Source organism: Eupeodes corollae, chromosome 1 (genome assembly GCF_945859685.1).
Source record: "Eupeodes corollae chromosome 1, idEupCoro1.1, whole genome shotgun sequence".
In the NCBI taxonomy this organism is placed as follows: domain Eukaryota; kingdom Metazoa; phylum Arthropoda; class Insecta; order Diptera; family Syrphidae; genus Eupeodes; species Eupeodes corollae.
The window spans coordinates 246,445,098-246,467,319 of record NC_079147.1 but is presented as its reverse complement, the minus strand read 5'-3'; the positions used below and the strand labels follow the sequence as shown (position 1 = coordinate 246,467,319).

The 22,222-nt window shown below is 32.3% G+C and overlaps 1 protein-coding gene across 8 annotated transcripts in view; it reads left to right on the top strand.

The window, feature by feature from the left end:
* Window positions 1-540: 540 nt before the first annotated feature.
* Window positions 541-22,222, top strand: part of LOC129941922 (heterogeneous nuclear ribonucleoprotein L) — a 537,346-nt gene continuing 515,664 nt past the window's right edge. For 2 of the 8 annotated variants that reach the window (XM_056050697.1, XM_056050691.1), the window contains exons 1-2: window positions 541-1,048; window positions 2,273-3,057. In XM_056050697.1, coding sequence (XP_055906672.1) covers window positions 2,875-3,057 — 183 coding nt within the window. In that variant the 5' untranslated portion in view covers window positions 541-1,048; window positions 2,273-2,874. Of the gene's footprint in view, window positions 1,049-1,232; window positions 3,058-22,222 lie in introns of those variants that run through there. The other 6 variants (XM_056050696.1, XM_056050694.1, XM_056050698.1 and 3 more) reach the window with 6 other exon arrangements.

Here is a 22,222-nt window from a genome sequence, read left to right as displayed (position 1 = left end):
CGGTAGGTAAGGTGGTGTGGTGAACTAAACTAACTGGACGTGAACATTGACGCTGAGTAAAATGAAATGTGTGTGATAGAACGGTAAATTGCCATGTTTACCGTTTTTTGTGTGTTTCCCTTCTGTTTCGCATTTTTTTTTTGGTTTAATTGTTTCGCTATTGGTATAAAGTGGCAGTGGCACAAACGCACGGCACGGTGAACGAACCAACAAGGAAACACATAAGAAAACAAAAAGCTTCGCCGCAGATATGACTTGAGTGTTTCTCTTTTATTTATATTCCATATCCACACGATGAGTGTGAACGTGAGACGTGAGATGAGATAGTGGCAAGAAGCAACGGTACGATACGAGTACGAGTACGAGCATGGCAAGTGGCAAAGTACTGTTTGTTTGCTCAAAAAAGGGGGTGTATATTATTTTGTTTTAAACATCTATAGGTATAGGTACGTAACGTATCTCTCTGAGTGCGAGTCTTTCCAACGTTCTTTCGTTCGTTCGTAATCGTATTCGTAACTTTGAAGTTCCTCTCACTCAGTCTCTGTGCTCTGGTGTAAAAGATACAATAATTTAAAAAAAAAAAAGATTGCGGAGCGCAATCCCAACAAAAACAAGAAAAAAATATACAAAACAACAAAAACAAAAATTACTCAAGAAAAACAAAAGAAAATACAATAATTTTTCTCTTCGCCACGATTTTCTACCACACATTTCTGACTGTGAGTTCGAGTCAAGTCAAGACAACGGCAAGTACTCTGTAATTTTTCAGTACAAATTGTACTTTCAAACGGTACGGAAGTGTTCAGAAAATTCTCACCTACATTACCTACATTATTTGAATCTGTCTTGCTATATAGGTATATAACGGGATATAAATATACCACAATTTCCATCTCATCTTTTATCTACATACTATCGTCGTCGTCGCGGCCGATGGAAAAATCTATTGTTCGCGAATTGTTTTCGAGTTTTTCGGTGAATTATTATTAAATATTTCGATTTGGGGGAAAAATCAAGTGAAAATCTCATTCGCACAACCCATTCGAAGGTATTTCTCAAAAATTATTTAAGTAGGATTCTTTTTGTTTAAATTGTTTGAAACTCTTTCTTCAATGTGGAAATGGAAAATCGACAGATTTTCTTTAAGAGGATATCGCAACTATACAAATTTCTCCCTCGTTTCCTCCTCTCCAACATTCAACACAACACAGACACACTCGATTCCTGAACGGAAAATTAAAGTGAAATTTTTAACAGACAAAAAAAAAGAAAAACAAAAATCAAATTTTCTCTTCGGTTTCGGAATTCTGAGTTCTGACTCTGAGTTTTTTTTAAGTATTCTATTTCCAAAACATTCTTCGTCGCTCTTTATTTTCATCAACATTTTCCACTCCTTTTGCAAAATTTTAAAAACACAATTATTCTCATCGAAGTGAGCTTTGAAAAATCAACAACAACAACAATAACACATAAAAAGTAGAAAAACGAATAAAGAATTTTCTGAACTTGAAAGGGAAAACACATTCGCGTTTCCATCTTGCTCAGGTCTGTGTCGTGCGGCGAAGAATATTCCTCATCATTTCTCATTCATTCATTCGTTTTGTCAGACCAAAAAGGAAAATCTTCTTTTTTTTTCAAAGGAAAATCCTTTTTCAATATTCTAATTTTCCAAAGATTCGAAGATTGAAGATATACAAAAATAAAACTAACCTAACTTTCCAAACAAAACGCGTCTAACTGTGATTGAAGTTTAGTCTTTTTTTTTGTTGTTGAATTTTTTCAACACCGAATTCGCCGTGTCGTTTCCGTGTGTCGGTTGTTTTTTGGTGAGAAATATTTTCTTAATAACTTGTTCGTAGTTTGTTTTTGATTAAGCAAAAATAAAAAGGATTCCACCGGGTGTGTTGTGGAGTTGAAGAAGAAACGAAAACGATTTTCCATTTCCAATTGGAAGGAAGTTAAGCAAAAGCACGCCTGTTTTTGGTGGGTGGTGGTATTGTTGTTTCTTTATTCGTTTGTGTCGTCGAGAAACCATCCTTAATTTCGCCGTGGTTACGTGAAAATTACAATCAAAATTTTCCGAACTCAAAAAAACAGTTAAATCGAAGAAAATTATCATTTCACTGTGCAAAATATAGAAAATATACCGTTTTTTGTTTCAAAATATATAAAAATTCTATGCGATGTTGTGAAATTTCATTCAATTTATACAAAAATATAATTTTATTATTTATTTTTTCTCTCTCTCATCTGTCTCTTCTTCTCTCTTTAGGAATGTCCTTGTGGATATAAATTGTGTGTTTTTGTTATAAATATATCTCGTGTCTGTACAACCAAAAAATAAAGGAAATAAATAACAGAAGAAAATCGTATATTTTCCTCCCGTTTATATATACAAATATTACACATATCAGCTGTTTATTCTTTTTCGTCTGCGAATTTCCTCTAAACCGTTTCGGTCCTTTTTGTCGTCGTGCGTGCGTGCGTTCATGCAACTACCACCTTAGAAAAAAAAATAATATTAAAAAAGATAAAGGGAGCGGAATTTTTTTTAAGAAATCCACAAAAAGTTAATTTGTTCGTTTTATAAAAAATTTAAAAGAAAAATACACAAAATTTGGCAACATTGTAAAATAATAGAGAAGAAAATCAAAGTGTTTATTAGTTGGGTGTGTGTTTACTGTTATTATCAACAACAACAACAAACAAAAAATCCCGTTTTTTGTGTATTTTTTTCTTCCGAATTCCCAACCCTCCTCCTTCTAAATCAAACATTTCGTGTAAAGGTCGGTGCGTGATTTTTTAATTCAACAAATTAATAAATAATATAAATTAATTAAAAATAAAAACAAAACAAAAAAAGAATTGTGCAAAATGGCGACCATAATGGCTTATAATGGTGCTACTAACGGTAGCAGTGTTGGCGTCGGAGTTGGGGTCAGCACTGCCGGCGGCGGCGGTGGCGGAGGTGGAGGCAGTGACGGTCCACAAAATAAAAAAATTCGTACGGTCGGCCAACAACCTGGCGATCAAATTGATTCACATCAGCTCAATAGGGTAAGTTTCTTTTTGTTTTCTTAGTTTTCATTTCCACCTGCATTTCTCCATTTGTGTTTTAAATATATAAATTCTTAACGTCCATTTTGTTAGAAAACAAATATCCGTTTCCTTTTTATCAAATAACATAGAATAAATCTTTATTTGTACAAAAGTTCATCCCTTCAAATTTTAATTTATATGTTGTATTGTCAGTGAGAGAGATTTTCTTGGTTTTTCCTTTTTTTTGTATTAACAAACATCATGGAATTTTATTGTATATCCACCTCAGTGTAGTTTAGAGAGGGCAAAAAGGAAAATCGATTTTACCCAAAAAAAGAAAATCGCGTTCTGGTTTTTCTGATGATAATACTATCCTCGAGTAGCAGCAAGCAAACAGAAGCAACTCTATAGAAGCCATCATCATCATCATCAAAGCAGCGGGAATCCAATGTGTATATGAATCCTGTTTCACCAACCCCCCACGCAATCATGAAGGGTTGGTTAGTTGGTTGGTGCGGTCGGTTTCGGAGATAGCTAGACCAGAAGGGTAGATACTGTTTGACTTTAAGAGTAAAATTAAGGGTGAAATGTGGCTCCTCGAGTGGTGGTTTTCAATGTTGACGGCGAGAACGACGACGACGATGATGATGATGATTGTGCTTGATATGGGGGAGCATGACACTCTGACAGTGTTGCAATTTAAGTTTTTTTTCTTTCTGTCGAATTTATAGAGTTGCAGGAAAATGTAGCTTGGTTCCATGGAAATATTGGGAACAGAATTCCATAGTTCATTTTGTAAATTTTGGTTCTTAAAATACTAAGAAACAATTTAACTTTTCATGTTTCTGAGCTTGAAAAAGTACCTTCCTTTTTTCCGGAATTTTTGAAATGTTCAATTCAGTGGGTTTCAGGTTTAATACGATTCTGTGAAATTTCTCAAACAAAAATGTATTCAATTTTGTAAGTTATTCATTTTTGAGCTAAATTGTTAGTTTTTGTGTTTTTGACTGCCATAAAATGTAAAATTTCACTTTAATTCATTAAAAGATTTTTTAACCTGACTTGTCTTGTTTTAAGTCCTAAAATCAAGCTTAATTGTTTTTTTGTGGTCAGGATGAACATTTTCAGAGAGTTTGAAAAAAAAAACAATTTTCATGATATTTAAGGAAAAGATATTTTGGGATTTCTACTTATAAACAAAAAACTAATTACAAAAAAGAGGCTGGGATGTGAGTATACGACCCACACTGATAACTTCCCATCCCGTCTGTCGATTTGTCTTGCTTAAAAGTTTGTTTATTTGTACTCGTAGGTATCAAATTTTACCAAATTTGCGTACTATTTTTTGATTTTATTTTTTATGAAAAAATGGACTGTTGGATTTTTATATACAAATTACTGAATATCGGAAACAATATTTTCTTTGAAATAAAATAAGTTTGAAGCCAATATTTTTAATTTTTGAAAAGATATTTGAGTCGAATTTTTTTTCGGTTTTTAAGTTTTTGTAAAAAACTGTCTATTGGATTTTTCCAAAATTTTACTTAATGTTAACAAGAATATTTTTTGAAAGATAAAAGTAAAATAAAACCAATATTTCAAAGCTTTGAAAAGATATTTGAGTCGAAAAAGAATTTTTACCTTTTTTTGTTAAATTTTGTTTAGGTTTTTAATTTTATCTAAAAAACTGTCAATTCGATTTTTCTCAACATTTTTCAGAATGTTGAAAACAATATTTCTTATTAGATAAAATAAGCTTGTAGCTTAAATTTCAAGATTTTAAAAAGATATTTGAGTCGAAAATCAATTTTTACCAACTTTTGTTAAATTTTGTTTAGGTTTTTAATTTTTTCTAAAAAACGTCAATTCGATTTTTCTCAACATCTTTTAGAATGTTGAAAACAATATTTCTTAGAAGATAAAAGAAGTTTAAAGCCTAAATTTCAAGTTTTTGAAAAGATATTTGAGTCGAAAATCAATTTTTACCAACTTTAATACATTTTTTTTTTGTAAAAAAAACTGTCATTTCGATTTTTCTCAAAATTTAATTAGATGTCAAAAACGTTATTTTTCGTCGCACAAAATTGTTTTGGAGATGAAATCATATTTTAGTCGTAAAATTTTGGAGGTGATACATTTTTTTCAGTTTTTTTGATTTATTAAAAAAAGACGTTAAATGGATTTTTTTCAAAAATTACATACGAACGTAGATAAATGTTTAAGAGCTCGGTACCAGATTGATAAAAATACAATGCCTAAAACTACAATTGTCTGTTAATAATATAAAGGGCATTACAAAGTTTCTATTATTTATCAAGCCTTGAAGTTTCGATGGTGTAAACTCGAGTGATTAGTACCTGTGCAATGAATAAGTGGAGCTTATTTGACTTTTAAGTGAGTCTTTCAGCAAAAAAGTGTTCATTTTCCTTTCTCCATAATTCTGCCTTTGTTTATAATTTTAAGTCCAAATTTTATCAGTTTATTTTTTTATAAAAACTTAAAAATTTAAAGTATTGTAAATGTACAGCAGAAATTTAAAAAAAATCACTTATAATATCAGAAATTCGGTTAAGTTAAAAATTTAGAACTCAAAATGTTTAACGTACTTAATCAGGCTTATTTTGAGATTCGTTTTCGATCTAAAGTTATTCGAATTCGAGAGGATTTTATTTTGAGATTCGAAAGTTTGTTGATTCAATCGAAAATTTATTAAAAAAAAACTAAGTTAACTTTGACTTTCGAATTATTCGAATCAAATGCCAATAGCTAAAAAAAAACATTTAAATTTTAACAATTTTTATACGATTATTAAACGAAATTGGTTATATTGATGAGTTTTTTTGTCATTTTATAAAGGGCACAGTCACATTCTAATTGTAGCAATATTGAGCAAAAAGAAGTCCTAATAAGGTTGATGGCGGAGTATCGAAAGTAGCAAAGGGTTTTTCTGTAAACCATGTAAATGCTGACCGGTTTTGGAGAGATGCTGCCTTTGTATCTCGATGGAAAGCTCAATGTCATTCTATATAGGCAAACGTTTTTTACAATTCTACAAAACAAAATCAATTTAGTCAACACGCTAAGTTTTTGCAATAGAAAAATTATATAGATATACTTACTTTCACTCGTTAAACTCAAACGGATTCGATGCGTCCATAATCCTTTAGAAATAAAAAACATTGTTTACTTTGTCCAAAATAAAAAAAAAAAACTACACCGATTTAAAGTTTATAAACTTTGATTGTTTTTATTTCAATTGAAATTGTGACCATATGTGAAAAATACACATAACATTTTAAACTGAAACTAAAATCATTACGATAGTTGGCAAAATGTTTAATTTCATGTCTTGAATGTTTTTCATCGTCACTTTAAAAACTTCACTTAATTTTTCAATTCAGAAAATGTTAATCTGTGACAGACTCTTAATTAAAAACAAGTTTCTTCGAAAAATAAAAACTTAATGTGGTCACACTAAATCAAATCAAAATGTCAAACCATTTAGAACAACGCATCTCCAAAATAAGGTTCATTTTAGATTTTTTAGAATAGATCTAGTCACTCAAATCAAGGTTTCGTTCGAATCTCAAAATAAGCATCAATGTATTAAGAATAAAATACATTTTATTTTGGTAATTTCGAAAATCTAAGAAATAAAAATTTTACAATTTTTGTGTTCATTATAATGATATCCGTCCCTACGTTCCGAATGAATTTTTTGGTCATCATATATCTCAAGAACCTGTCTTACAATAAATAGCATCAAACAATCTTGAACCAAAAACTCTTAAAAATCACATTAAACTAACCCTTTTTTTCATACATCAACAAAAAGTTTTTATGAAACAAAATTATTTGTCACCTCAAATATTTTGCGAACAAAAAAGATATTAATTCGAAAATGATTGTATGCAACAAAGAATGCGTTTTTTGACGTGTGGTTGAATTTGCTACAGTAATTAAAGAGACAGTTTAGGTATTTACAAACAATTAAAACCTTCAAAAAAACTATTAAAGTTGGTAAAAACTTATTTTGGATTCGACTATTTCGAAAATTAATAAATGTTTTTGATTTCAAAATTAGTACATTCTCTATTAAACATTATTGTATTATAAAGTTTTTTTTTTTATAGAAATCCAATCTTTCAAAAAAGGTACTAAAAATTGAAAAAGCTTGTTTTTCGAGTAAGTTCCCATAGGAACTTATTGTAATGGGTCCTATTTGTCAAATTGAAAAATTTGACATTTCTCGACGTTTCAAGGTCCCTAGAGTCGAAATAAAAGATTTTTAGAAAGATTTCTGTGACTATGTTTGCGACTTTTTTTCGTCGTCCATAGCTCAAGAACCAGAAGAGATATCGATTTCAAATAAATTTTGTTATACAGATAATAAGGCAGAAAGATGCAGAAAGGGTTCTCAAGAAAATTGCGAGGGTGGTTTTTTTACCATAGCAGTTTGAAAAAAGGTGAACATTTTGGTTAACCCTAAATATCTTACGAACTAAAAACGCTAGAGACTTGAATTAAATTTTATATAATAGATTGTAACGTGATATCAAAGAAATATATTTTTTTAAAAAAATCCATTTAACGGTGTTTTTCTAAATCAAAAAAGCTGAAAAAACAGTTTGACACCTCCAAAATTTTAAGACTAAAATACGATTTCATCTCCAAAACAATTTTGTGCAACGAAGAATAATGTTTTTGACATCTGATAAAATTTTGAGAAAAATCGAATTGACAGTTTTTTTTACAAAAAATAAAAACCCTAAAAAAATTGTATAAAAGTTGGTAAAAATTCACTTTCCACTCAAATATTTTTTCAAGACTTTGAGATATTGGCTTTAATCTACTTTTATCTTTCTAAAAATATTGTTGTTAACATTCAGTAAATTTAAAAAAAAAAATAAAAATTGACAGTTTCCTTACAAAAAATTAAAACCCGAAAAAAAATTTACAAAAGTTGGTAAAAAATTATTTTCGAATCAAATATCTTTTCAAAAATTTGAGATAATAGCTTCTAACTAATTTTTACTTATAAGAAATATTGTTTTCAACATTCGGTACAATTTTGAGAAAAATCGAATTAACCGTTTATTTACAAAACAATACAACTTAAAAAAAAAAAAACAGTACTAAAACTTGGTAAAAATTAACTTTCGTCTCAAATAACTTTTCTAAAATTTGAAATATTGGCTTCAAACTTATTTTATTTCACAGAAAATATTGTTTTCGATATTCAGTAATTTTTATATAAAAATCCAACAGTCCGTTTTTTCGTACAAAAATAAATCTACAAAAAAATAGTACGCAAATTTGGTAAAAATTGATTCGAGTACATATAGACAAACTTTTAAGCAAGACAAATCGGAAGACGGGATGGGAAGTTATCAGTGTGGGTCGCATCCCGGTCTCTTTTTTTTAGAAGAATCCAATTAACAACTTTTTTTCAAAAAAGAAAACAAAAAACTACAAATACAACTACGAACTGATACAAACTAAGATTTCCATGTTCTCAGAAATATTAACAAGGCTTCTCATTTCTAACTTTTTCTGTCAGAAATCTGCGAACAAATTTTTTGTGGTTTTACTTATCAAGAATTTTCTGTGGCACAATCAAAAAAGGATGGATAGCTAATTTTATTTCTAGTTGAGATTGAATAGTGTCAATCCGTTTGTCAAAATTCTTAAAAATTTACCAAAAATTGTGTTAATTTTTTTAACTCTTAAAAAAATGATTGATATTATTAGTTTTGTTTGCGTTTCTCTCATTAAATATTGACTCGGTGTAAATTTGTACCCTTTTTTCTACTTCATAATTGCTTTTCAAAATAAGTGAATTTTTCTGCATTTTCCTCATTTCTTGGAACCTGAACTAATAATAAAAAACAAGTGCTCTATTATTTGTTTGCTTTAAAATTTTGTGATTTTCTATCAATTTGATTTTTCATATGTACTTGAGAGAAATTTGAAATAAATAGCGCAGGAATGTACAGATATTTCTAGTAAAGTAGCAGAAATTTGTATTACCTAGTTTTTAAAATCTCGGAGATTTCTATTCCTTTAACATTTTGCAAATTCCTAAAGTTTTAGAAATACAAATCAACGTCTTGATCCTATTTACCTTGAAAGATCATGTAAAAGTTTTATTGACTTTTTAGTCAAAAATATGGTCTCTTTCTCAATGTCAGAAATGAAATGAAATTGCATTCTTCAATTCGATCGATTTCGAAAACTTCGAAATTGCTTCGAACTGTCAGAAATGAAGGTTCATCCATTTTTATTTTGGTTCTGAAGTAAAATTTTTGCTGTTTTGAAGATGGATGCAATATTATTGGCAATTTGAAGTTAAATCAATACTGTGATTTTTCCCTTTCAAAGCTAATGAATTACTTTAATAAGGTTAGAATTAAAAACTTGAATAAATCAATATTAAATCAATATTATTAAAGTCAGTTGAGATACTATGATACTTGACTAGTACCTAGCTACTACATTTGTAATCAACACTGTTACTTATTCAGTACCAAAATTCATATTATATGATAACTAAAATTTACCTTAGCAACCCTCAGAAACACTGCTTTTCGAAACTCTTAAAAATTCAAAATTCAACTTATCCAAAGAGTATAACATTCCTACCATTAACATTCTATGCTACAGTCCAGAGTTCAGAGATAAAAATATGCCTCTTAATAAATAAGTTTCTCTCTCTCCGTAATAATCCCAAGTATATTTTGTTTTTCACTGGAAAATTCCATACAAAATAGGATTTCCATGGGAACCATCTAACAGCTTTTCCTTTCCACCAACTTCAACATCAACAATGAACATTACTAACACCAATACCAACACCATTACGACTTAATGTTTTAATGTCGAAAAGACAATGATAAAATTTATATTTGTTGCATTACACTACTTTCACACCCTTTAAGTTAAGCCTTCTTCTATATTTATTATTCCTCGTTATGCTTATGAGGAGATGGAGGAGGATGGCGATGATGGTAAAGGATCTCAAAATTTAAGAAGTTAAACGGAATAAAAATGGCACACAGTTTTCCACTTTCTGTCATTTTTCAATCTCTCCCTTACACTATCTCTTGCTCTCTCTATCTCTCTTTTCTTCTATACCTATACATATGAAAAGAAGAAGAAGAAGAGTGTGTCCTTTATGTTCTTGAATCTTGAGAAGCTTTAATGTGTTCTCATCTTGTCGCTTTTCTTCGCCTCCTTGCCATATATCCTACTTCATCAACATTATGTCGCTGTGCGTTCTCATTGTCGTCTTTCGTCTATCAACTCTTTTAAGCTCTCAGATGAGGATTTAAACGACGACGTTGAGGATGTCTTTGTAGAAGCAGCAACAGCAACAATAACAACAACGAGGACGACAAAACGTCTCCAAAACATAAAACGAAAAAAAAAGTTCCTTTCCCTTAAACAATAGGCTACATGTGGGGCACTTGGATGCAAGTTTGAAGAGCAATCGTTTAACTGTGTTGAGTGGATAAAAATGCATCTTACCCGGAACCACCTTTTCATATTCATATTCACCATTTTCAACCCCTTAAAAACAAGAAGAAGAAGAAGAATAAAAAAACCCTCCTCTATATTCCTTAATCCGCACCCTTCTATAATTTTAAAGGCTTTTCTCTTGTTTTTTTGATGTTGTTTTATACTCTCTTCCGCGTTGCTCCCACAGAATCTATATCTTCTACGAGAAGCATAGGAAAGGAAGAAGAAAAACTGAAATGAGTGAGAAAAATTCCATTTCCACTTCACATACTTTTTTTTTTGCCACCCAAGTGGCATTGTACTTACCTGCATGGTTGATGCTGCTTCTATAGATTGTGCTGCTGCAACAGTCGCTCCTAGTAGCGTCGGTCGGAACAAACCAACCCTATACCACCAACCACCACCCACTTTCCACTTTCCATAAAATGCGACCCCATTTTAGAACAATGCACATCTACCACTCGGCTTCGGCTGGCAATACAAATTTGTTGCATCTGCATGCTGGGCCCGAGCCTGCCCCGAACTGAATTGAACACAGCTGTGCTGTGAGTATAGTTAGTGGTGAGCGAGATGAGGATATGGTGCTTGGAATTGGAATATTTTTGTATAGGTAAAGTGCCGACTGTAACGAGTGCCAACAGCGGCGGGCGACGCGACGAAGACGAGACGGAGACTGGTTGCATTTGCAAAAATCCTCTTAATGGACGCAATACCGGTAAAATGGAACATTTGCAACCATTTTTTTTATTTTTATTTTTTATTCAAGATTATCGATATAAAATTTAATTAAAAGGAAGTAAGGTCTGTCGCTCTTAAAAGGTTTTTTTTTTGTATTTTGTGTGTTTCTTTGGAAATCTTAATCCCAATTCTGATCGATGACGCGTCAGTGTTTCTAAGCTTAACGAGAGGGTGGATTTCTGTTGTTTTTGGAATAAAATTTAATTGAAGAAGGGAGATTTATGTGCCCGAATTCTCTTCAAATCATCCCCCTACACTTGGAGAGGAATTCTTCTACTTCTACCCTTAGCTTGGTTTAGGGAAGGGATTTTTTTGTTATTGTTGAGAATTGATGGTGTAAAAAATGTACAGGGTGTATCACTTTATAATATGATTGGTTTTAAAAAAGGTTTTGAGAAATTATATGATGCGGAAATATAAATTGATGCTTTTAGTCACCAATTCAGAATTCTCAAGTATGATTGCCAGAGAATTGAGAGGGTGTTTTTCTTAGGTTCTATGACGTTTTTTTGGTTAATTTAATTCAATGGTTTAAAGAGAGTAACCTTATTTAGTATTAAAGGCATTTAAGGTTGTTTTTCTTTTAATAAACGATAGACGTAAGTTTTAATGTAAAATTTGCATTTTAAGTATTCAACTTGTTCTAATAAGCTGTTAGGCGAAATCTTCTATTTAAGGAAATGGGCTTGAAAATGATACCATTCCGTGGATCTGAATGGAAAAGTTCTTTTCTTTTTTAAATTAAATACAAAATTTTATAGAATAAAGATCCAGAGAAGATGTCAACAAAATTTGGAGCTTTAAACTTTGAAATTCAATCTGAAGTTCCAATTTTCCGAAATATTACAATACTATAAATAAATATTGAAATTAAAGGAAAGCACTGTTTTAATTCCATAGTAAAGGGTTTTTAATCAAGAGGTATTTTGTTTTATGTGAAACATTGCAATTCTAATAAATCTTGAAACATTTCTTATTTACTTTTTTTTTTTTGTTGATACCTTTGAAAAATTTGGCAGCAACTGTGCCATCTACGAGCACGTTCTAGTTTTTCATGAAGCACTTGATCATGTGCAAAAGTTCTTCAAAAATTAAATTGAACATAAAAAGCAATTAAGCACCACTAAAGGAGTCTGATGATCGGGTTGGTCCCCGTGAAATAGCTATAACTCCAGCCTATGAACTTGGTGGTAGCACACACAAGTTGTTGTTGTTTCATTCTAAATTCGGCAAGCAGCTGCCTTAAACTGCGAGTATAAAATTTCTGTAAGAATCCTTTTTCTGTAAGCCATTGCGCATTGGGGGAATTTGTAAAGTCTATCCCAGCTTTTTGCTCCATTAAGGGTTTGGATTACATCTTCAGCTTCAAATTGGTTCTTCCCAAAAATGTCCCGACGAATTTCTTGGATAATTGGACAAAATCCTGAAAAATGTGTCCGATATTCTCTCTCTCAAAGGTGTTGCAGAGTTGGCACTCCATAGGCAGGTCTGTTCTGTGAGGTATGTAGTTCAGAGAAAGTATCTCACCTCTGGCTCGTAGAATTGAAGAAATCATATCCGTTGAGTTTTTGTCGTCGAATAAGTTTGATTCTCTAAGATTAAACCCCAACTTAGAAGTCTCTATACTGCGATGTTTTGGCCTGGTTGATGAAATTTTGCCGATATTTCTCATCCAATTTCGCAACAAGGGAGTAAAGACTTAATTTAAAACCCTTAAGATTATCCAAATCAAATTCGATCGATTCACCCGTCAAATTTGCAAGATCGATCCAAGTTTGTACAAAATTAAGCCGTTTAAGATGAAAAATTTTAATACTCTATTCACTATTCCTTGATTAAATCCAATCGCAGTATTTTGAACGTAATCGAAAGAATTTTGACCGTGTCGATGAACAACGGTGGTAAACCTGTTTCGATATGAAGCAAAAAAAAATTGTCGTTGTTGATGGGAGAGCAAAGACTCGCTTCAAAAAGAAACGTAATAATTTTTCCACATCCTCATATAATTTGTAGCCCCACACTTGAGAGGAGTAGAGCATAATTGATTTTGCCACAGCTTCAAACAGTTTATATTTTGCTGAGTGGAAGATGGATTTATTTGCAATGCAGTTTTTCAAAGAAACGCAGAGGGCAGCCTTCGCCTACTGAAGTTTTAACTTGTTTTTTCACACAAATGTTACTTGTTATGGTCACACCGAGGTATTTAACTTCTTTAACAACTTGAACTTCCAGATCCTGGTACTTTTTATAACTAGCGTATCTTCCGTATCCTTTTCTGAAGATCATTATGTTAGATTTGTTAAGGTTGACTGATAAATTCCATGTATCGCAGTATTATCCGAGTTTGACGATCATTTCTTGGAGTTGGTCTGGGGATTTCGATAAAAGTACGATATCATGGGCATACAATAAGCCCGGAACATTTTCTCCCGCAAAGTTCACCCCTCCTTCCGTGTGCTCCACTAAATCCTGAATAAGTACAGTAAATAATAGAGTTCTTAACGCAAATGCTTGTTTTAGGCCCATTGAAGAACTGAAATATTCGGAAAAGCATTCTTCATTCCAAACGGCTATTGAATCTTTAGCATAATGAGCTCTTAAAATACTGATATTTTTGGAAAATATGCCCATATTCAAAAGTTTTGGAAAAAGTGCATCTCGATCACTGCTGTCAAATGCTGCCTTAAAATCTATAAAAAAGGCATATAGGTTTTTTCCACACGAAATTTATCCAGAGCGAAATCCAGCTTGCAGCTCACTGTGCTTCGAATTCATATAAAGTATTAAATAAGAAATAGTTAGTTTTTTCTATTTTATTGGTAGAAATAAAAGAACACGGAATGAAAAAAGTCATCCTATTGACTATTTTGGTAGTCAATATGACTATTCGGTAGTCAATTTTCAGCCGATAACAGCGGTATTCAAAAGATCAATTCTGAGATCCGAAATTTTTTTACAATTTGGTAGTTAATATGACAACTTTGGTTGAAGGAATTTGAAACTCTGGTTGTTATATTGACTAATAAAGACTTCGAATTTTGGTAGAAAATTACTAAAATTTGCAGACATTGCTAGTTCCTGTACTTTACAATGATACAAATGTTGAGTTATAGTGTAATTTCCCATCCGTATTCACTGATAGTAACACCATTTGGTAGACATTTCAATTTCAAGAAAAATTGTCCCTCAGTAACCAATCAATCCACATTTTAAAGAAATACTTACAGATGATTCCACCAACCGATAGTCTACACTTATGTACTTCAGCTTGATAACCTCTTGGTTTTTCATTAGCCTTATACGAACATTTTGCTTATTGGCGTAAATATTGAGCCAAAATTGGGGCACACAGCTGAACAAAATGTTTTTAAAAAATAGAGGATCTTCAACAACTCTCTCAAGAGACCATTATTAATTGACTTGAAAACTTTCTTCGGGTGTAAGTCCATTTCTTTGATGATATGTCATTATCATTGACCAGTTTAATTTTCTAAGAGTTCTGAGAATTTTCTCAAACAATTTAACAGACCAGATCAGATTGAAAAACTGACACTATTAATTTTCATCTAGCAATCAAATAAACTTTGTATTTCTTTTCATCCTTTTTGAATTATGGGAAAGGAAATTCCTAAGAAGTCATATCATATAAACTTTGTTCTCAGATTTCTGAAAGTAAAGGTGAGAAAATCGCATTTATGTAATTCTGCAAATTCGGAAATGCAATTTCTGCTAATTTTAAAAAATTTCTACCGAAATTCGGAGTCGGTGACCGAAACTATAAGAACAGCGTTAACTCAATTGTCGGTTGTAATTCAGACGATAAATAGTTAAGTGCAAAAATTTGAGTTCAGATACTCTTTGTGTAATGTTGAAATTTTAGTAAAGCAATGGTTTAGTCAAAGTGTCGAAAATACCACACGGTCCATATCAGTAAAAAAAACACAGCGTCCTCAAGAATTGAGAAACCTTCGACCACATAATGGCGTATTATCACTTAGTATCTTGATTTACATCCGTTGCGTGGTGGTTAATGCGTAGGACTGTGATGGCATAGGTCTTGAATTCAATCCCTGCCTGTCCCAATAGTTAACAATAAATATGTGTTACTACGAAAAAAAAGAAAAATTAACAATTAGGTACTTTAAATGATTGTTCAAAATATTTAAGTTTAATTTTTTTCTTAAACTAATAAACCGAAGATGGCGAAGGAGTGGAAAGGTTTCGGAGGATATGGACTTTTAATTTAGTTAAAACGAAAAAAGTCAAACTCTTAGAGGTTTAAGATATGGAATATTGGCGCTTTTAGTTTAGCTAAAACAAACCAGATTCAAATAAGAATTTCTATAATTATAGCGACATAGCCAACCAACCATACTCCCCGTTCAAAACACGTAAACATTCTTCCGATGAAAGGAAGCTTTTATCAAAATGAAGTCTACGGATTTCTTGTAAAATAGGAAAAGTTCCTAAAAAATGGTAAACATGTTCGTTTTCGTTTGAGTTGCAGAGTGAACAATGTCAGTTTTATGTGGTTTATAGTTGAGCTCAAGAGTTTCAGTCCGTTTTTTTAATATCAAATTTATATCAGAAGCACAAAAGGTCCTCAGAGAAACAATTATAATCACCCAAAGCTAAACTAAGACGGCTATAGGTTGTTCTAGAAAGTGTTTCGCTAGCCCTTTCGAAATTAGATTTGTACATTTCACCACCAACCACCGAAATTCAGTTGTAAAAACCATTCCTCCATTCTTCTTTGTTGTTTGCATTTAGTATTTAGATTCATTGCTTAAAATATGTGCTGTGGCAAGAGCATGCCAATTTCTAAAAGGGGAATATCCACAACGGATATAAGCAGGATTTGCTTGTGTAGATTACTGTCAGGTCTATGCATAACTTCAACAAGATAGTCTGCGTTGGCCTTTCAATTTCTAACATACATATATTTGCGGAAGCCCAGACTCAAGCCGGAAGATTCTTCTGAGAAAGTATCTATCAATAACTTCCATATCCTCTAGAAATTGGTATCCATACACTTGATTAACATAACAAAAGCAACTGTTCAAAGTAGCCTCGAAAACCTCAAATTTTAATATAGGGTCCACGAGTTTTCTTGAAAAAAAATGTGACCACATCGAGTTTATAGCTGATTTCGCCAGCACCAGTTTCTCTTTAACATGATTTTTGATGTTAAAATTATGAGTGATAGTAAAACCAAGATATTTATACTCGCTGACAACTGAAATAGTGGTACCATCTAATGACCAATTTCGTACCTTATTATCTGACCGGTTGTGAGGTTTAAAAATCATAATTTTCGATCTAGAATTGTTGATTTTGTGATCCCTCGAACCGCAATATTGTTTAAGTTTATTTATCTAAAGCTGCAATGTCACTGGGTTATCAGAGAACACCACCAGGTCATCAGCATAGAGCAAAATCTTCAATTAATTTCTTCGGTAATTTAATTTAAATATAACAGATTAAAAGAACCAACATAAGTGGACTCAATGTACAACCTTGTGGAACACCTGTTTCGGTTTTAAAGGATTTTGACATAGATACACCATTACAAACCATTCCAGACGTACTTAAACAAAGTTGTTCATAAATCAGAATAAATTTGGTTGAAAGACCAATAATTGCCAGCTTATACAGAAGTGATCTTCTATTGATGGTATTAAAAGCAGCTTTAAAGTCTACGGAAAAAGTGTGTAGGGGCTTCTTTTTGTCGATAAAACGCCTGGCAACGCTCGTTAGAGCAAAAATTTGATAAATCGTTGAAAGACCCGGACGGAAACCAGCCAATATCCAATTCACAAGCCTAACCTACAACATTTGTGCAAACAGTATCCTTAGTGAGCTCAGAAGTGAAATGCCTCTATAATTTTCTGGTGAACTCGGATAACCCTCTTTAAATATAGGAAATATTGTAGCCAAACGAAAGAAGCTCGGAAATATCTCTTCTGTTAACATTTTGTTTAACAACCCCAACACACGCTTGAGAAATTCAGGAGTTGAATTCTTATAGGATCCGATAGGAATGCCATCCAAACCCACTGCTTTGTTATTTTTCATTCTGCTTAGAGATGCCAACATCTCAACCTTGGTAAAAGGAGAGTCTAGCTCATGGATTAAAACATTTGGCAGAGCAAAACGAATTGAGGTCAGGATCTGGCAGTAGTAAACCTTCAAAGTATGTGGCCAGGTGGTCAATACTAATACTTAAAGACGATGACTTGCTGCGACATCCCAAAATCCATATATTGTACCAGAATGACTGAGTCTTCAAGTCTCCCAGCCACTTTGATTAAATATAATTGCTTTTTCCGTCTACACGGAATTTTAGGTAAGCGAAACCCGTTTTCCTACATTTCTTACATTCATCGTCATACCACTTCGGTGTTGGCTTCAGTGTTGTACGACGAAATCTATGCGTTGCTGATTGTCTTATTAGTTCAAAAATATAAACTGTAACAGATTCTATGCATTCTGATAACAGACCATCAGCATAGCGTATAAGTTGACTTAAGTTTCGTCTATACTCACCAGCCTTTTTTTCAGTCCATCTTAATTTATTGCTAATTGAAGATTCTTCAACTTTTCAATTAAATTGCTTTCTCATACTAGCCGTTCGGATTCGGCATTAAAGTGTAGGTCCCCTCCGTCCCTGACATGAATTGCACACAGAAATGTTTCACATCAAGATCAAGCTGACTTAAGAATTAAAGCCTATAGACCATTAAAATAGATACATTTTTTTAAATAGGACAATTTGTAAAGTGCTTATTGGAACCATATAAATAAAGATTTTAAAGGTTAACTGCATTAACCTCCATAAAGGCCAGCGAAATTAAGCCTCAAACATAACAACTGTCTTTTCAATTTAGTCAATTTTTGAATAGGATGTTATTGGTATTAGATATATTAACGTAACATGATATTTAAAATTGCAATATCGGCTTTACACTTCGGTAATCAGGCCGATACTCATTTATGGAGCCGTCGTATGGTGGACCGCACTGGACAAGATGGTAAATCTAAATAAGCTCATCAAAGTCCAGCGGTCAGCAGGTATGTGCATCACAGGCGCACTTCGCACAACACCAACCGCAGCACTGGAAGTGCTTTTAAACCTAACACCACTTGACATCTTCTCTAAAAAGGTGGCAGCCAACTCATGTGTAAGGCTTAGAGCCACCTCTCACTGGACCAGTAACAATACTGGACATACTACTATTCTAGAGAGTTTCAGATCTATCCCAGATCGCTTAGACTATACCACCCCAAAAATGGTATTTGGTAAAAGATTCCATGTGTCCATCCCTTCAAGATCCTCCTGGAAAGAAGAGAGACCCCTGGAAGACCATGCGGTACATTTCTATACTGACGGTTCAAAGACCGATCACGGAGTTTGAAGTGGTATCTTTTCAGAACAACTGAATCTCAGTCTATCCTATAGACTTCCCAGTTAATGTAGTGTTTTCCAGGCAGAAGTAATGGCGATTGAAGAAGCACTATTCTGGCTCAAAGAAAACGTTATATCTTGTAAGGATATACGAATCTTCTCAGACAGCCAAGCCGCTCTTAAATCTCTCGCGTCTGTCTCCACAAACTCTCAAACAGTCCACGATTGTCAATCATCTCTGAATGAGATGACGGAACAGTTTAACATTCACCTGATTTGGGTGCCGGGCCACAGAGACATTCCGGTAAATTGCAAAGCCGATGAGCTCGCCAAAAACCGAACACCACTTGCTACATGCAAATATCTTCTGAAGCAATATGCTCTAGAGACAACAAATGCTAGATGGTCACCAAGTACCACCTGCCTAGCAACCAAGCAAATATGGCCAAGTATAGACTTAAAACGGTCAAAAAGCTTAATATCACTGAGCAGACAAAGTATAAGCTCTACAATTGGAGTAATAACAGGACACTGCCTCATAGGAAGACATGCTCTGAGGCTAGGGGTCTACACAAATGACTTCTGTAGAAGCTGCATGGACGAGGAGGAAGAGGAAACAGTCCAACACCTTCTATGTACATGTCCAGCACTCTCCATTAGAAGGAATTACTTTCTCGGTAATCCCTTCTTCGATAACACCAGTGAACTGGCAACGATTGACACAAAACTTCTCTCTAACTTTATTAAAAAATTGGTTTGTTTAAATTCATTACTCTCCCATGAGTAACCTCATTAGTGGTATCACAATGGACCCTTGAGGTCTACGTGTGTCAATGACATCTGGACAGCCACTCCAACCTAACTATGAGTATTTTTGTATCTTTAATTCTTTTATTTCTACCAACAAAATAGAAAAAACTAACTATTTCTTACTCAATACTTTACATATCTCTATAAGTAAAAAAAAATGTTAAAGCATTTACAAATTAGATAGAAAGTTACTTCTCAGTATTTAATCCATTTCTTAGTACTGCAAGATCTTTTCCAAAGATATTGTATCATTGCTGAAGCAATTTTAATTGTCTTGTTTTTTTTTTTTTATTTTATATGCATTATACTCTTAAAATGCTATTTATTTGCTTTTATTTTCTTCTTCAATTCAAAACATTAAGCAAAAAAACCTACGCAAGCTTATGAATGACGTATAGCTACAAATTGTATATACCGATACCCTACCCAACAAGAGAGTACTGTACATAAAATATATATTTTTTTGCAACGACTTCTTTTACACAATTTTCATGGATAATGTAAAATGTTGATGTTTTTTTTTTATTTTTCTTATGACGCAAATCAAGTTGTCTTTTAAGCTATTTAAATCCCTTAAATTTCAAAAGAAAAAAGAACATAACAAGAAAATAAAACATCTGCAACGCCAATTCTTTTTAAAACTTAACTGAATATAAGTGAATAAAATATTCAATTTAAAAAATGCAAACAAAACAGATGAATTGTGATATAAAAAAGATACAAAAATGGAAAGAGGAATAAAGGAAGTTGTAAGTGAATCTTCTTTTTATTTTATTTTTATTTTTTGTTCAAAGCGCATGACGATGACAAAGTTAGTTGGTATTGAAAAAAAGCAAATATAACGTCTCGGGCAATGTAGGGCAAATATTGTTTATTTATGTAATTATTATGTCTTGCTAGTTTTCAAAAACAAAAAAAAAACACACATCCTTAGTTTCATTATTATGCATAGTTCCTGTTCTTACTCTATCTGTGTTTATGTAATCCCGGTGGATTTTAAGGAATTTGAATTAAAATAATTGGAATCATGTTAAAATTTCAGAATTTCAAATTCCATAGGTAACGAAAAAGGAATTTCTGTTTACTCAAAATCAAAATTTAAAAAACATGTTTTTTGATCAGGATTTACAATAAATATCCCAATAGAGACTTGACTCATTTGCACATAATATAGAAACTTTTTAAAATACTCAAAAAGGTTTATAATATGTAAATTCCGTTACTAACTGATGTTTCCATAATTTGTAAGTTTTGAGCACATGAATCGTTAAGCCCAGTCAAACCAATCGACAAAAACGGTTTATAGGTCTTGGCCAAGCCTTTAATTTACAACACAAAGTCTTAAATTTTAGGGTCACACACCCTTAACAGCTGAATTACGGGATCATTTCTTGACGTCGAAAAGTTATTACTTTCATTATTTAAATTATTAGATTGAAGGATCTAACATACACTATTTTTGGGACTAAACCAAGTTTGTGCTACCTTCAACTAAAATAACTCAAAATCTCTTATGTTTATGTCTAAGACTTGATCTTATCTTAGAAATTTCTCAGATCTCCGAGATTTCTATACTCTTTAAAACTATAAACAAAATTTCTCATATAAATTACTCATTTTTGCTGACAGAAATTTGAGAACAAAATTTGTATGATTCAATTGCTTGACTATTATTTACCTCACAATTTAAAAAGAATTGGAATAGTAATTTCTGTTAACATTTGATTTTGATACATTTCGAATGACTGACAAAGTTTTCAGAAATCTTAGAAGAATAAACTTGTATGTATCACAATTTTTTAGTCATGGTCAAAAAAAAAAACTACGAAAAAAATCCAATTTTCCTGAAACTTTGTCTAGACTAATTTCTCTACAAACAATTTTTTTAAAAATTAGACAACCGGAGTATACATAACGCAGAATTTGACGATGCGATGGCATAGATTGGTATTGTTTGGTGGTTACTATGGTTTTTAGCATATTCATTTAGGTATGCAACTTCCGAAAATCCCTCAAAAAATCTTAAGTATTAATTCGTACGATATCGGCGATCAGTTCACCTCACTAGTACAGAATCTCCAGCTAGTTAGTTAGCTTTGTGGCACGTAACTCAATCCTCGATTGGTGTCATTTATTTCAATTCAAACAAAACAAAATTTTGTTTTCATCGACATTTAGCGCTTGCCACGACAGCAATGTCGTTCTTGAAAAAATGTTGTTAGAAGATACTTCCAGCCCAAAGTCCACGAGAAAATCACATGCCTTGTGGAATCGTTTCAAATTTGACAATTTTGTTTTTTGACCAAAGTTGATTTTTAGTTTATAATTACGGTTTAACTGTTTCTGAACCGATTCAACAAAAATGAGGAATTGTTTCGCTGTTCAATAGTAGTTCAATTTTAGGTCGTAGATCAGATAAACACTTGCAAGAGTTGTGGTCTATGAAGTTCGAAGTTCTTGCGAGCAACTTTTGAAACGACTGATTCGGATTCTAAAACATTAACGGAAAATACGAATTTTAAGAAATTGTGAGCATTATCGATCTATTCAAATGTAACCATTAACCGAACACATGACTGGTTTGATAAAACAATTGAATCATTTGCTTCTGTTGTTGAACCCAAATATCTATGAAGATTTTGCAAAACAGACCCAACAATGATAGCAAATTTTTTTTGTTAGTTTCAATAATGTATCCACTTTAAACTATTA